Below are 12,986 nucleotides of genomic sequence, written 5' to 3'. Positions count from 1 at the left end.
GTTTTCACAAACAGTATTATTGGATTGTGGTAGAACAGCGTACTTCACAAGTGGTAGGCCCTAATTACAGTGGTGGGGAAGTGACTGTGAGTCCTCAAGTGCGTATCCTACATCATATATGTCCTGTGTGGCAACAATCTACATGATGTAGAGACCCCGGACACGTCTGTCCTGAGATTGTGTGGCAGATAAGGAGCAAAAAGTGACTGCATCTCAGTTCATCATGGTGGTTTGTTTGGTGCTGAAATAGTTCTTGTCATAAAGTGCAGGGGGGATGGCAGGGAGAGCCCACCTGCAGGGGGGGGTTGCAGGGGGGCTGGCAGGGAGAGCGCACCTGCCGGGTGGTCCCAGCCTAACCATCAATAGCGTGAAGTAACGTGAGCCCGTCATTCATTGCAATGCAACAACGCTAAAGTATTCAGCTAGCTACCTGTCAATTTATTTGGGTTCGGTCTGACATTCACGCACGCATTCACACGCCGTCGGCGGTTTCAATCATGCAAGGGGACAGACAGCTCGTCAGGAGCAGTCAGGGTGAGGCGTTTGGCTCAGGGCCAGCTAGGAGAAGACGGGGATCGAACTAGCAACCTCCCGGTTACCAGCCAACCCACTCTACCTCCTGAGCCACAGGTAAAGATTCAGAGCACACAATTTAACTCCATTGTCTTAGAAACGCCAACATTCAATAGATACTCTCGGTGAGACAAAGCCTCCCGCAGAGAGCAATGTGTTGTTCCAAACTTACCAACATGGTCTCCAGATTGAGTACCGACTTGGGGTCCCTCATCATGGCCTCCAGCTTCTTCAGCCGGTTCTCCAGCCTCCTCTCTGCTCCAAACATCATGCAGGGCAGTGTCTCCTTCGACTCGGGGGAGAAGGAAGGCACCTGTAGTGGTGACGAGAGCTCCTACCAGTCTAGCGGTCTCAGAGAGAACATGTCCCTCTGTAGACAGCTGCGTAGAGAGCGTTGTGTCTGGACTATCTGGTTAATGATTGAAACGAGGATTTCCTGAGGTCTGCTTTTCTTTGCTGCGCTAACAGAAGTTGTACGAGAGTTAAAGGGAGCGGGTCGAGCACGCGGACCAGCGCGCGAGTACCACAGCTCGTTCAGGTGCGCCACAGCGCGGCTCTTCCGGCGGTAAGGTTTTAAACCTGTAATAGCGACGGTAAAACACCGTGTTGTAAACTCAACCTAAACTAAGTCAAACTCCAGAGGGAATGGTTTGATTTCGATGAGTCTTTCGAAACAATTATCTATTATTCTCGCCATATAATTCGCTATTATCGCGCTGGGTCTGGTAACCACCTTGTCCCCCGATACTACCCCACACAACAAGCCTCCTCTACCCACAAGCCCCCGCTGGAGGGAGGCTGGAACAGCAGGAATTCCTCCTCTTATCTCCCTGATCTCTCTTACCGTCAGACCCGAGCGACTCTCAGTATCTGCGGAATGCTGACAGGTCGCACTTGCTGGCCGCGATGTGATCAAGGTCTAAACATAGATTATTATTACTGCCCCGGAGCCAATGACAGCCGTGCTTATGTGTAGCGAACATCAGAAGTCACTTTGATTTATTATATGAGTACAAGCGGGACGGTTTTAAACGGAGTCATGACTCATGACGGAGCCATTCGTGTCGTGAGCTTTCCCAGCGTCATCTCAAAGTGAGAACATATCTGTCCCGTTTTATCTTCTGTGCGCACGTTTATAGGGTGCCACGTGGTAATTGATATCTTATTGCAATTAAGGCCCGCATGTTGTGAGATAGTAGATATAAATGGTAGAAGTTCCTTTGTCAACCCAAATAATAACATATAAAGTAATGTTCTGCTCTTAGAATATTTTTTATTTATTTTCACACATGTTCCGTATTCCACCCCATCGCCTGATCACATAATGTGTCAACAAAAGAAAATGTAATTGAAGACAAATCCAGTGATTAAATATGATTTGAATCACTTTTTTTCCACACAAAGAGTTGAACACAGAGTATAGGCCAAAGTATGACAACAGCGTCTAATTTTCTGGCAGCAGGTAGGCCTATATTGTCAAAACATTTAATATAGCCTAAACGTGGCATATGGGAAGCCATTGCGTCAATAAAGGTTACAATAATGACATTTGCAAACGGTATCAAATTTCGTCCTGACCTAGTGTTGAAAAGTTTAAAGACCAAGACAGAGGGAAATAACAGCTGTTTGCAAGGAGTGACGTTATCATTAGTCACACAGGTTGTTGACACTGTCCACTGCCCAGTCTGATGACACAGCACCGTCACAGCGGGACCTATTTTTTACATCATGTCCGGTGGAAGATTGGGCATGGTTGTGCAAATGGAAAAGACACAAACACACACACACACACACACACACACACACACTCACTCACTCACTCACTCACTCACTCACTCACTCACTCACTCACTCACTCACTCACTCACTCACTCACTCAGAAAATAGATGGAGAGTGAAAGAAAGAGAGAAAGACAATTGGCATTTGTTTTGGAATGCTGTTTCTGCAATGGCAGATATAGGACAAATTAGGCGTTATTCTACGACGAAGGCATAGAGGTCACACTGATAACTCTTCCGAGGTGTAGGCCTAAGGGATGTACTAAATAATTAAACAGAGGCTTCCTATATATATCTTACAGTTTAACCCATTGACTTTGTATTCAGCTAATATTATATCAGGCACTGGTCAACACAAAATATGGTATTATGAATATAACACATTGCAGCAAGTATGCACTTATGGTGAGTGAAAAGGGCTGGTAGGCCTACACAATCTTATTGGTGTACGAATCAAATAGTTGGCACTGAATGCAGTGTTGCCTAGTCTATTGCACCTACACGATGAAAGTAGGAAGGTGCACATTTCTAAAGGCAAACACTGCCTCCTAGTGGATACACGGTAAACAGCAAACATGTAGGCAACAGAAGATAAAAGCTTAGGCACCAGCACAATACAATCATCAACTGAAAAAGCAACAACAAAAAATGTTACAAAAACAATATCGAAACAAACGAGTCAAGGCGGTTTAAAATATCAACAGATGCCATTCATAAGTTAATATAGCGTCAAAGTATTATCTGTGTAATGATTGACAAAACCACAACAACAAATTAACAGAAATCATAAAATGGGTAAATGTACTCTAAATAAATTCTCATGAGATGTTCCCACCAAGGAGATCAGTAATACTGCTCACTGCATATGGCAGCCATTTGACGTTTGAAAATAATACCGCGTTCGGTAACATGACCAGCCTGTTTTCCAAAATCCTAATTTGAGCCTATGACACAAACGCAACAAACCGAGAATCAGAGTTGGTCTTTGTGAATTTCACTTGAACGAGAGCAATGAACGATTTATAAACGTCCTCATCTAAATGTAAATTCTTGGCTTCAACTCTGTTTTTGGCTGATCTGAGTCATTCTGAGGATGTCTCGTTACGCCACACATACACTGGTATAAGGGGCTACTCTCTAGTCTGAGTCCACCCAGTGGTCTCAGTCCATCTTTACACTGTTTGGGGTTGGAAAACCTGTTCTCACAGCCCGTCGATATCCTTTGACATGTGGTTGTGTCAGAAAAGGGGCAGGAGCATCTCTCTGAGAACACAGTCCTCCGCCTCTACGGCCCTCTCGTCCTCCCCCCTCCTCCCCCCTCTCTGTCTCAGACCAGCCTGGGCACCGCCCTGAGGTACTGCAGCCTCCACATCTCCCCTGCCTCCCAGCACAGGTGAAAGGATGGACCCTCGATGTGTGTGTGTGTATGTCTGTGTGTGTGTCACATCATTTGCCCTTATTTAATTTGACTGTCCGAGATGGTAGGGCTGGGGGAGGATGGGGAGACGAGGGAGGTGGAGGGGAGAGGCAGGAGAAAAGGGGAGGGGGGGGGGGGATCATCGGTGGGCAGAGATATTCCTGGCTTTGGGTCAAAAAACGAAAACAAAAAAGGGGAGAGAAAAGCTCCTGAAGTCTGAGCGCCCGTCGGCCAGGTAACCCAAGCCCTGGAGAGGGGAGTCAGCGTGGGATATGGCGGGAGGAACAATGTGTCTCTTTGTGCGAGCGAGGGCCGGGGAAAAACAAACCGTTTCCCCTGGAAAGAGATCGTGTTCGGGCTCCTCCGTCTGAGGAGACCACACAAGGCTGGTCCCAGTCCTGTCTGCCGTCGCACCGAGGAGGAACGCGTGGGGAACGCATCTGGCTGGCCGCTGCACACACACACGCTGCACACACACACGCACGCACACACATGCACGCACACACACGCACGCACACACACACACACTGACACACTTGAGGGCATACGGTCACATCATTGGGTAGGGGGGGTGGTGGGGTGGGGGTAGGGAAGGGGGGGGGGATCCTGCACCCAATCACACACTGTCTGAACGACACACACTGCCCCCCCCCCCCCCCGTCAATATCTATTCTTTGGTCCGAGACAAGCTGGAACGGCGATGCCCGTGTTCTCTCTCTCTCTGTCGCTCGCCCTGTCTCTCTCTCCTGTTCCAGGTCTGCCCCTTTGCCTCGACTTGGGGGGCTTGGCGGGCTTGGAGATTGGCGATAAAGCGGGGCTTCCTGGGTTTTTTTCTGTTGATGTTGGCACCATGCTGGGGCGGCCGGGCTGCAGGGCTGGAGGGCCGGGGGGCCGGGGGGTGGCGCTACAGCCGCCGGCCCCCTGATGTTGTCCACAAGCAGCAAACACGTCTCTGGCTCCGGCACCGCGGTACAGTGTTGAACACAGGGAGTCTGTTCATTAGACTGGAGAGAGAGAGAGAGAGTGAGAGAGAGAGAGAGTGAGAGAGAGAGTGAGAGAGAGAGGGAGGGAGGGGAGAGAGAGAGAGAGAGAGAGTGAGAGAGAGAGGGAGGGAGGGGGGAGAGAGAGAGAGAGAGAGGGAGAGAGATAGAGAGGGAGAGGGCGAGAGAGAGAGAGGATGGGGAGGAGGGGGGTTGAGATGTCATTGATCCCGGACCAGCCTGTAGAATTTCCATCTCTGCTGTATCGTGTGTCAGGCCCCCTCGCGCTCTGTCCACCCCGGCCCTAATCTGCCCATTCTGCATAAACAGTGAGACGGAGGCTTTTAGGCACGTCAACACTCCCATAACTGTTGCATAGGGCACAATCAAACCAAGAACATCTGGCTCTCTCTTTCTCCCCCTTACTCCCTCTCCCTCTCCCTCTCCCTCTCTCTATCACTCTCACACACACATCCGTACCAAAAAGAGAGACTTTGATTCAAACATTCATATTAAATGTAAACAGACACGCTGAAAGGCGTGCGCAAACAATCCCGCACGCACGCACACACACACACACACACACACACACACACACACACACATACACACACTCGCAAAAAACCCAGAAGGGTCTAGCCAGGGTTCTGTAGTCCCTCTGTCCCATCGCGTTTTATTTTTCAAACGCTCAGTGAATACCCATGTGGTGGGATCCTGTTACATGAGGCTATAAAATATCCCAAATAAAGGCAGGGAAAGCTGAGCCGGGGAGAAAGAGAGGAAAAAAGAGTAGAAATAGAACAGGCTATTTCCTGAGGTGAAATCCTGCAGTTGGCTGTTGACTCTGTCAAAGTGGGAGATTTCGTTCATTGTATTTTTTTTTATTAAATCCAACGGACAGTTTAGCAAGAGGGGCAAAAGAAGGGGACAGCGGCGCCCAGCCCCGAGCTCAACCGAAGCTGCTCAACCTTGTCGGGGGCTCGCGTTACAGACAATGTAAATCTGGCTCCACGACATCGGCCGAACACTGTTACTTCATATGTAGGCCTATTGGTTACTAAGGCAACCACAACAGAATGACACTGCGTATGGTGGAGAGCTCTTTTTCCACCCCTCGTCCTTTTCTTATTTTAACGGTAAAAGTCTAAATTGCTGGCGAGTTAAGATCTTGGCCGAGCCGCGGTCAGGCGGATCAGGTGACAGGTTATGTGGGCTCTCCCTTTCTATCAACAGTCATCATTTTCAAATACAGCCAGTGGTAACAAGACCCGCTGGCTCTTGAAGGTCTAGTTCGTAGAAAATCAGGAAGGCAGGACAGTGGGGAAATCCAATCCTCTTCAGGTAATATCACTGGTTTAATCCCAGCACACGCAGTCCGATGGAAACAGAACCTTGCAATGGCCAAAATACCAGTGGGCCAACGAAACTGTGGGTGATGTTAGACTCATTTGGACCAGCGAGTAGGAGAGAAGTGAAAACTAAAGCGGGCCCTTTGATTGGTCAAGAGTCAGGGAGGCTGCAGTCTGCTCTGCCCTAACGACCGTGTCTGGTTGGCACGACACAGCGGTGGTGGTGAGTGAGGAGAAAGGGGACGAGAGCGGAGCGCGGCGGGGCGCAGAGGAAAGTCCTAAACTCATACATGGCAGTGAGGCCCGTCCAGAATAGCATGTCATTGTAACGCGTGTAACCGGAGTCCCCGCTGTGTTCTCTAATGAAGCCCCAGAGCTCTGCCGCCCGGGCCGGGGCTGCCTCTCATATTCACAGCGCCTTACAGTCTGCTTTACCATCACCTCGGTCTCCACGGCAACCACACAGACATGGGGGATGTCTTGCATGGCAAGTTCTAGTCAAACAAAGCGAAGGCCGCCAGTGCCGGTTCAACATTGACCATGTCTACGCGTTTAGGTGGGAGTTCACACAACTGCTTTCTCTGTAACTCTCTCCTATACTCTCTCTCCCTCTCTCACTCCCTCTCACTTTCTCTTTCCCTCTCTCTCTCTCTCTCTCTCTCTCTCTCTCTCTCTCTCTCTCTCTCTCTCTCTCTCTCTCTCTCTCAAGTGTGCAGGCCAAACGGAACCAATGATGCAGTCTGCCATGCAAACAAAGCATTGTGACTTTCAGGCCCCTGTGAGATGATCCCCTATCAAAGTGACTGTGGCTGTCTGTGCCCTCCACCGCCTTCCCCTGCCTGTAACTCTAGAGCCCCCAGGACTGCCAGCTTACCAGGCTTCTCTCTCCCTTTGGCGCCACGCTGTTTGGTGGCCGTATGCATATTGTGAGACGTGTGGTTCTGCTCAACCTACGTCTGAGGATGTGTGTCTGAGGTCTCTTTGAGAGAGAGAGTGTGTGTGTGTGTGTGTGTGTGTGTGTGTGTGTGTGTGTGTGTGTGTGTGTGTGTGTGTGTGTGTGTGTGTGTGTGTTTGTGGTGTGTGCATGTGGCCAAGATCAAATTTGGTCTAGATCAGATGGGATGTAAAAATAATTGTTGGTTTCACTTCTACCTGCTCGGAGCACTAGGTAGCACAGGACAACACAATGACAGCCAGAAATCTAAGATAAGCCATTGATTGTCATCTCAGTACCCTGTCTACCAAAGCCTGGTGCTAATTGCGACAGTATCCGATATGGTCCTGTGACAACAAATCCCTCCATTGTAGCCCAAAGCCCTTTAGCAAACACTATGGTGTCATCCGGTGTGTCCGCTTGCGACTATGTGAGGAATAGAAGAAGAAAGAAAGACACAATGGTCCTTTCCTTTGACTTCAGCAAGCAATGGACCCTTAAATTGGTATGATAGCACGGTACAAATAGCACTGTACAAACAGCTGTAGCTTATAATAGAATGCATACCATTTCAATATGTCTGAACCCCAGCAATTACAACAAGGAATCTTTCTTTTTAATGTTATTGCCTAGCATAGATGGCCATGAGCCGTCAGTAACGCTATGAGCTACCCCTGTTTGTGGTTCCCCGGCACAGGTCAATGCATAGGCCCACCCGTGTCGCACCTCACCTGTCTCACCTCAGCCCTCTACTTATTCTGATCCCGGATTCGCAGGCAGCGTCTCTTCAACGCCGGCTCTGTGTCGGCCGCGGCGGCCAGTGTCGGGGCGCCACGCAGCGCCCCCTTGTCCCTCAGCTTGGGCAGCAGCAGAGGGGTGGCGGCCCCCCCTGTCTTTGGCGCCGTCGGCAGAGCGTACGCATGGTCCTCATCGGGGACGTGGGGGTCCTCTCCCGCTTCCCCCACCACGGCCACGGGCTCGTCTGATTGGCCGGCTGGGCGGTCCGCCCTGATGGCGCCCACCGCAGAGTAGTTGTTTTCTTTGATGGCCTCCAACTCGCCGAGCGCCACTTGTGTGGGCGGAGCTTGTGTCTGGGCCGGGACGGGCTCAGGGCCTGGAGGAGACGGGGGTTCGGGGGACGCCGGGGACGCCCTGTTTGGGCCGTGGTCCGGAGTCGTCAGGCCAAAGGAGGCGGAGTCATAGGGAGGGCTGCTCCCTCTGGAGCTGGGTGCGGTGTGTGAGGGAGGGGCGTCGGTGTTGTGATGGTGATAGGAAATGTCCTCTGCAGAGGAGTGCTTTACAAGAGGAGCTGGTCTGATGATGTCATGGAGCCCTGGTCTGGTACCCTGCCCAGTCTCCGACTCCCCTGGCCCAGAGAAGTCCACCGCTCCATTGGTGCTGGGCTCCAGTTTCACCTGGGTATTTTGAAGCACTCTCTGGATGACCTGACGCTCTGGCTGCTGCTGCTGCTGCTGCTGCTGCTGGTTCTGCTGCTGGTCCGACTTACAGTCAATCAGGCCCTCTAGTCCCGGGGCTGAGGAAGGGGAATCGTTGTTTCGTCGACAGGGCGAGGACAACTGGCTGTGGGGCGTGGATATCGGGGAAGGGAAGGGTCGCTCGGATTTGACCCAATCCGTACCCCTCGTGTTGGGGTCCCTGTGCGCGGAGGGGACCCCGTGCATGGGTGTTGGCCCCAAGGTGCTGGGGGCTTGCTGCCGAGCGTCGCTGGGAGAACCGGGGGGGCAGGGCTGTCTGGCGGCCCTGCTCCTGCTCCTGTCCTCTGGCACGGGCTGGATCACCCCGCCGTGGCTGGGCTTCTCCACAGTGGGGGCCTGGGCCGGGCAGGGGACAGGGAAGGGGAAGGGGATGGGGATGGGGATGGGGACAGGGAGCGGGACTATGACGGGGTAAGGCACCAGCACCATGGGGTGAGGCAGGAGAGGGCTGAAGGAGGGAATACCAAAGTTCATCATGGGGTGCATGGGCACGGGTCCTCGGGGCATCATGTTGATGGGCGGGGAGTGCAGGCCGGGGAAGTAGGCCCCTAGGAAAGGATGCATCAGTCCGGGGGGGTTGACGGGGGCTGCCGGGGGGGGCTGCATGTGAGGGTGGGGGGAGTGGGGGGCTCGATGGATAGGGCTGGACGGGGGGCCCGGGTGTCTGGGGTGGTGGGAGAGGGGGCTTTTCAGGCCCTGAGCGTGGAGCGGCGGTCTGATGAAGGGCATCGGCATGGGGGGCATCGGAGGGTGGTCCAGAACTGAGCGCTGGTGAGGGTGAGGGTGAGAGTTAGGGTGAGGGTGAGGATGGGGAGGTCGATGAGGCATCCCCTCGGCGGTCTGAGGGGGGGCCGGGAGGGGGTGGGACATGGGCCTTTCCAGGAGCCTCAGCCCCGAGGCAGGCCCCTTGGAGGAGGAGGAGGAGGACGCCTCGGAGGGCGACACGGAGCTGGACGCCGCCGAGGCGTGGCTAGGCATGTGGCCTTTAGGCGACCGGGTTCTGTGGCGGATGTCTCCCACACCACCATGGCCGCCGCCGCCACCGCCGCCACCGCCGCCGCCGCTGCTCCAGGACTCGGGTGTGAGCAGTTTGGGCCCGCTGTCGGACCGCCCCTCTTGGCCGCTCCGGCCCGGGCTGGAGCTGGAGGAAGGGGTGCTGGTAAGGGCCGCACGGGCCTCCCGGTAGAAGACATCCATCTTGTACTGGTTCAGACACTTGGTGCTGCAGAACTGGAGCCTCTCCTCTCCGGAGCCAAAGTCCAGGTACTCCTTGGTGTGGCGGACGTGCTTGCACCAATCGCAGACCTGCGACGCGGGGGAGAGAGACTGCGGAGGCTAGGGTCGAGAGGGGAAAACAAAGCCGTTACCATAACTACCTTGAATTTATTTGAGTATTGACACAGAAGAGAGTCTAAAAAGTATACATACAGTACTATAGGGTATGATTGACATTATCACATGGTACACATTAATATTGTACAGAGCCAAGAGGGAAGAGCCCTTGCTGTACCTTCTGCTATCAACTATCTATCTTCATGTCATGAAAAAGCACAGTTTGAAGCTGTGCTTGCCCTGGACTCTTCAAACACAGTATTTTCAATAAAGTGGTTCTTACCCTGACAGTACTGTTCATTTTCAGCACTAGTCTCGGGGAGTCTTCGGAGTGTGGATGCTGGGGAGACGTGTCTGCGTTAACATCTTCATCTCTGGCCTGACAGAAGGAAAGAAATACAAATAAATCATAGAATGACGCCCACAGCAAACTCTTTTTTCCACTCATTCTGAGTGATTAAACCGTTGATTTATGTTGAAGTAGCCTCGCTGCATTTAAATCAAATTGCCATAATGGAATCATTCTGTGGTCATTAAAACAAATTTAAGCTTCTCATATAACCGGACCAAAAATAGCCTCAGTTGACTTGGCTGGCGGGCAAACTTATAAACGGCATGAACCTGGTGGAACCGAAGATTTAAGGTCACACACAAACAAAAGGGGTGGGGACGGGGAGGGAAGTCACTGTGTTGTGAAACAGATAGGCCTCCACAACTGCGCCGGGGAGATAATGATAGATGATGAATTGTCATATTGTGTGCGACTCTGCCGATATTAATGTAGGAAATTCCTCTTGATTTGTGAAAGGCGATCGGAGCGGCGATCGGAGCGCACTCTAACCCCTCTCCCCGGCCCATTGAGCCGTGTTTGGTTACGAAACATGAGGCAGCTGCAGGTAAGGTATGCACTGAAAGTGGACACCTCACTTCAGGCCCCCCCTCTGCCCTTACTCTCTCACACAAGCAGGGACAAGCCGCTGGTGGAACCTCGCTCTCCATCTCAAGCCCCCTCACACCCACCTGCCATAAACAGAGCTACAAGGCTTGTTGAACGCCGTCCACCCCCCCCCCCCCCCCCTTCTCACACACACACACACACACACACACACATACACACAGACAACCTTTCGTCCCAGACCTAACCCCTTCTTTTGTCCCAGTTTGCCGTGTGAATGAAAGCAAGTGTGGTCGCGGACAACAAGGCTGGGCTGAAAGGCGATATCCCGGGCCTGTCACCCCGCATGTCTAAAGAGGGGGCTTTTCCTGCCGTAATGGAAGGTGAGAAATGGTGGTAACATGTATCGGAGACGCTCCTCCCCACAGCTCCAGACCCGGAGCCGCTTAATGACCGGGCCCCAGCTCCATTAAGACGAAACCGATACTGGGTGTCCTCTGGGAACTTTGACCTCCCTCCTCCCACCGTCCCCGCACTATCCGGCCCCTATTATAAAAACAGAATGTGTGTTCTCAGGCATTCCTGTAAGTGGACCTCATGCAGCATGACTTCACCTACGCCATCGGTTAATGTACGTTTAGTTACTCTGATAGAGTTGGATTTATTAAGTAAACTGCCCCAGATTAGTATACATTAGAGTGTGTGTGTGTGTGTGTGTGTGTGTGTGTGTGTGTGTGTGTGTGTGTGTGTGTGTGTGTGTGTGTGTGTGTGTGTGTGTGTGTGTGTGTGTGTGTGTGTGTGCGTGTGTGTGTGTGTGCGTTTGGCTGTGTGTGTGTGTGTTTGTGAGAGTGTGTGTAACGCTATATAAAGAAGTACCCGCCAAACATCGCCAGAGTCAAAATAATTATTGCAATTATTGCATCCCCAAAAAAGCACTATTCCTGGGAGGGTCTACTACATCCGAGGCTATGCTAGGATAACGGCTACCATATCTAAGATAAGATAATAAGGCTTACCCATATTGTCTGCATCACTAAATCACTGCAAGCAGCAGCAGTGATGGCGCTCTAGGTGTGGGGATGGTGGTGGGGGGGCGGGGGGCATGATGATAAATATGGGCTGGTGACGATTCGGAAAGTGATCAATAGAAGTCGACACAAACAAACAATAAGGAACCCAAGGGACGTCGATAACCCTCCCGATGGAGCGGAGAGCAGCCCTGTCATCGGATAAGCTGGGATTCATGGGAGTTTTCACTGGTGATCGATGAGTATGATTAAATATGCAATTGCATTATTCAGATGAAGCCAAAGCGTGTACACATATCAATACGGGGAGGCTGACCTTGTTGCGTTTGAAGTAGGCCCGTCGGCAGGCGGCAAAGCACTTCTCGCTGCAGAAGCTCTTGAGCTCGGAGCCCATGCAGAGGGAGTAGCGCTTCACACCCTCCTTCTGGCACCACACACATACGATCTGCACGTTCTGCACGTCCTCCACTGAACAGGGGGAGAGGGGGGGGGAGGCCTCAACATCATGGCGATCAGCATCGTCATTGTCATCATCGTCATTGTCATCATTGTCAACATCGTCGTCCAAACCACCTCACCTCTTCAGGAGCTGGTTGTATGGTTCTCTAGTGTTGAGTGTTGACTGATTAATGTTCATTATGATGTTAGGATGCAGGCTCATAAGCCATGGGTCAACTCACAGCATGCGTAAGTGTTGTCCATACGAGCTAATGCTACTTGCTGCTAGTGACAGGTGTAACTGTCAGGTGTCTGTGGTCGCCCACCTGCTAGTCTCAATAGCAGACTAGTTCTAATCTGGGTGAACAGGGAGTACACCCTTCTAATTTGTTTAGACCAATCATGTCACTGGAAGCAGAGATCTGTAGGCATGTGATTGTCTCACAGCAAAAATTAACTATTCCAGCGCTAGTAAACTTTTCCTGAAGTTGATACAACCTTAAGCATCTTGTCCATCACCAGCTTAACCTGGAACAGGTGTTTCTTAAGGTTTCCATCCCAGCAGATGTAGAGAAATACTGATTAAAATCTGCTTCTGAAGGCTTCATCCACTGTCACAAATCTCAACAACTAAACAGGAAGGCGTGAAACAAACAACCCACTCCACTTGTTCGGACTCTGGACTATCCTTTGTTTGCCTGGAGGAGATTCTGGTCACGTGACCTCACATTCTCACTACACAGATCAGTCTGGATCTCAAGGCAC

The 12,986-nt window shown here is 51.8% G+C and overlaps 2 protein-coding genes across 9 annotated transcripts in view; both read right to left on the bottom strand.

Moving 5' to 3' along the window:
* LOC132449679 (rho-associated protein kinase 2-like) overlaps positions 1-1,571 on the bottom strand; it is a 38,085-nt gene extending 36,514 nt beyond the window's left edge. For 5 of the 8 annotated variants that reach the window (XR_009523626.1, XR_009523625.1, XR_009523627.1 and 2 more), the window contains exon 1: positions 746-1,570. Coding sequence is in view for 4 of the 8 variants with exons in the window: in XM_060041444.1 (XP_059897427.1) it covers positions 746-844 (99 nt within the window). In the remaining 4 variants the exon portion in view is untranslated. Of the gene's footprint in view, positions 1-745 lie in introns of all 8 variants that reach the window. The other 3 variants (XM_060041443.1, XM_060041446.1, XM_060041447.1) reach the window with 3 other exon arrangements.
* Positions 1,572-1,826: 255 nt separating this feature from the next.
* LOC132450363 (sine oculis-binding protein homolog) overlaps positions 1,827-12,986 on the bottom strand; it is a 14,117-nt gene continuing 2,957 nt past the window's right edge. Inside the window, exons 2-5 of the mRNA XM_060042452.1 lie at positions 12,100-12,356; positions 10,144-10,239; positions 7,764-9,863; positions 1,827-4,773 (exon numbers count right to left, since the gene is read on the bottom strand). Coding sequence (XP_059898435.1) covers positions 7,782-9,863; positions 10,144-10,239; positions 12,100-12,356 — 2,435 coding nt within the window. The 3' untranslated portion in view covers positions 1,827-4,773; positions 7,764-7,781. The remainder of the gene's footprint in view (positions 4,774-7,763; positions 9,864-10,143; positions 10,240-12,099; positions 12,357-12,986) is intronic.

This window comes from Gadus macrocephalus, chromosome 21 (assembly GCF_031168955.1).
Source record: "Gadus macrocephalus chromosome 21, ASM3116895v1".
NCBI lineage: Eukaryota > Metazoa > Chordata > Actinopteri > Gadiformes > Gadidae > Gadus > Gadus macrocephalus.
The sequence above is the reverse complement of the archived record's forward strand: the minus strand, read 5'-3'. Positions and strand labels throughout refer to the sequence as shown.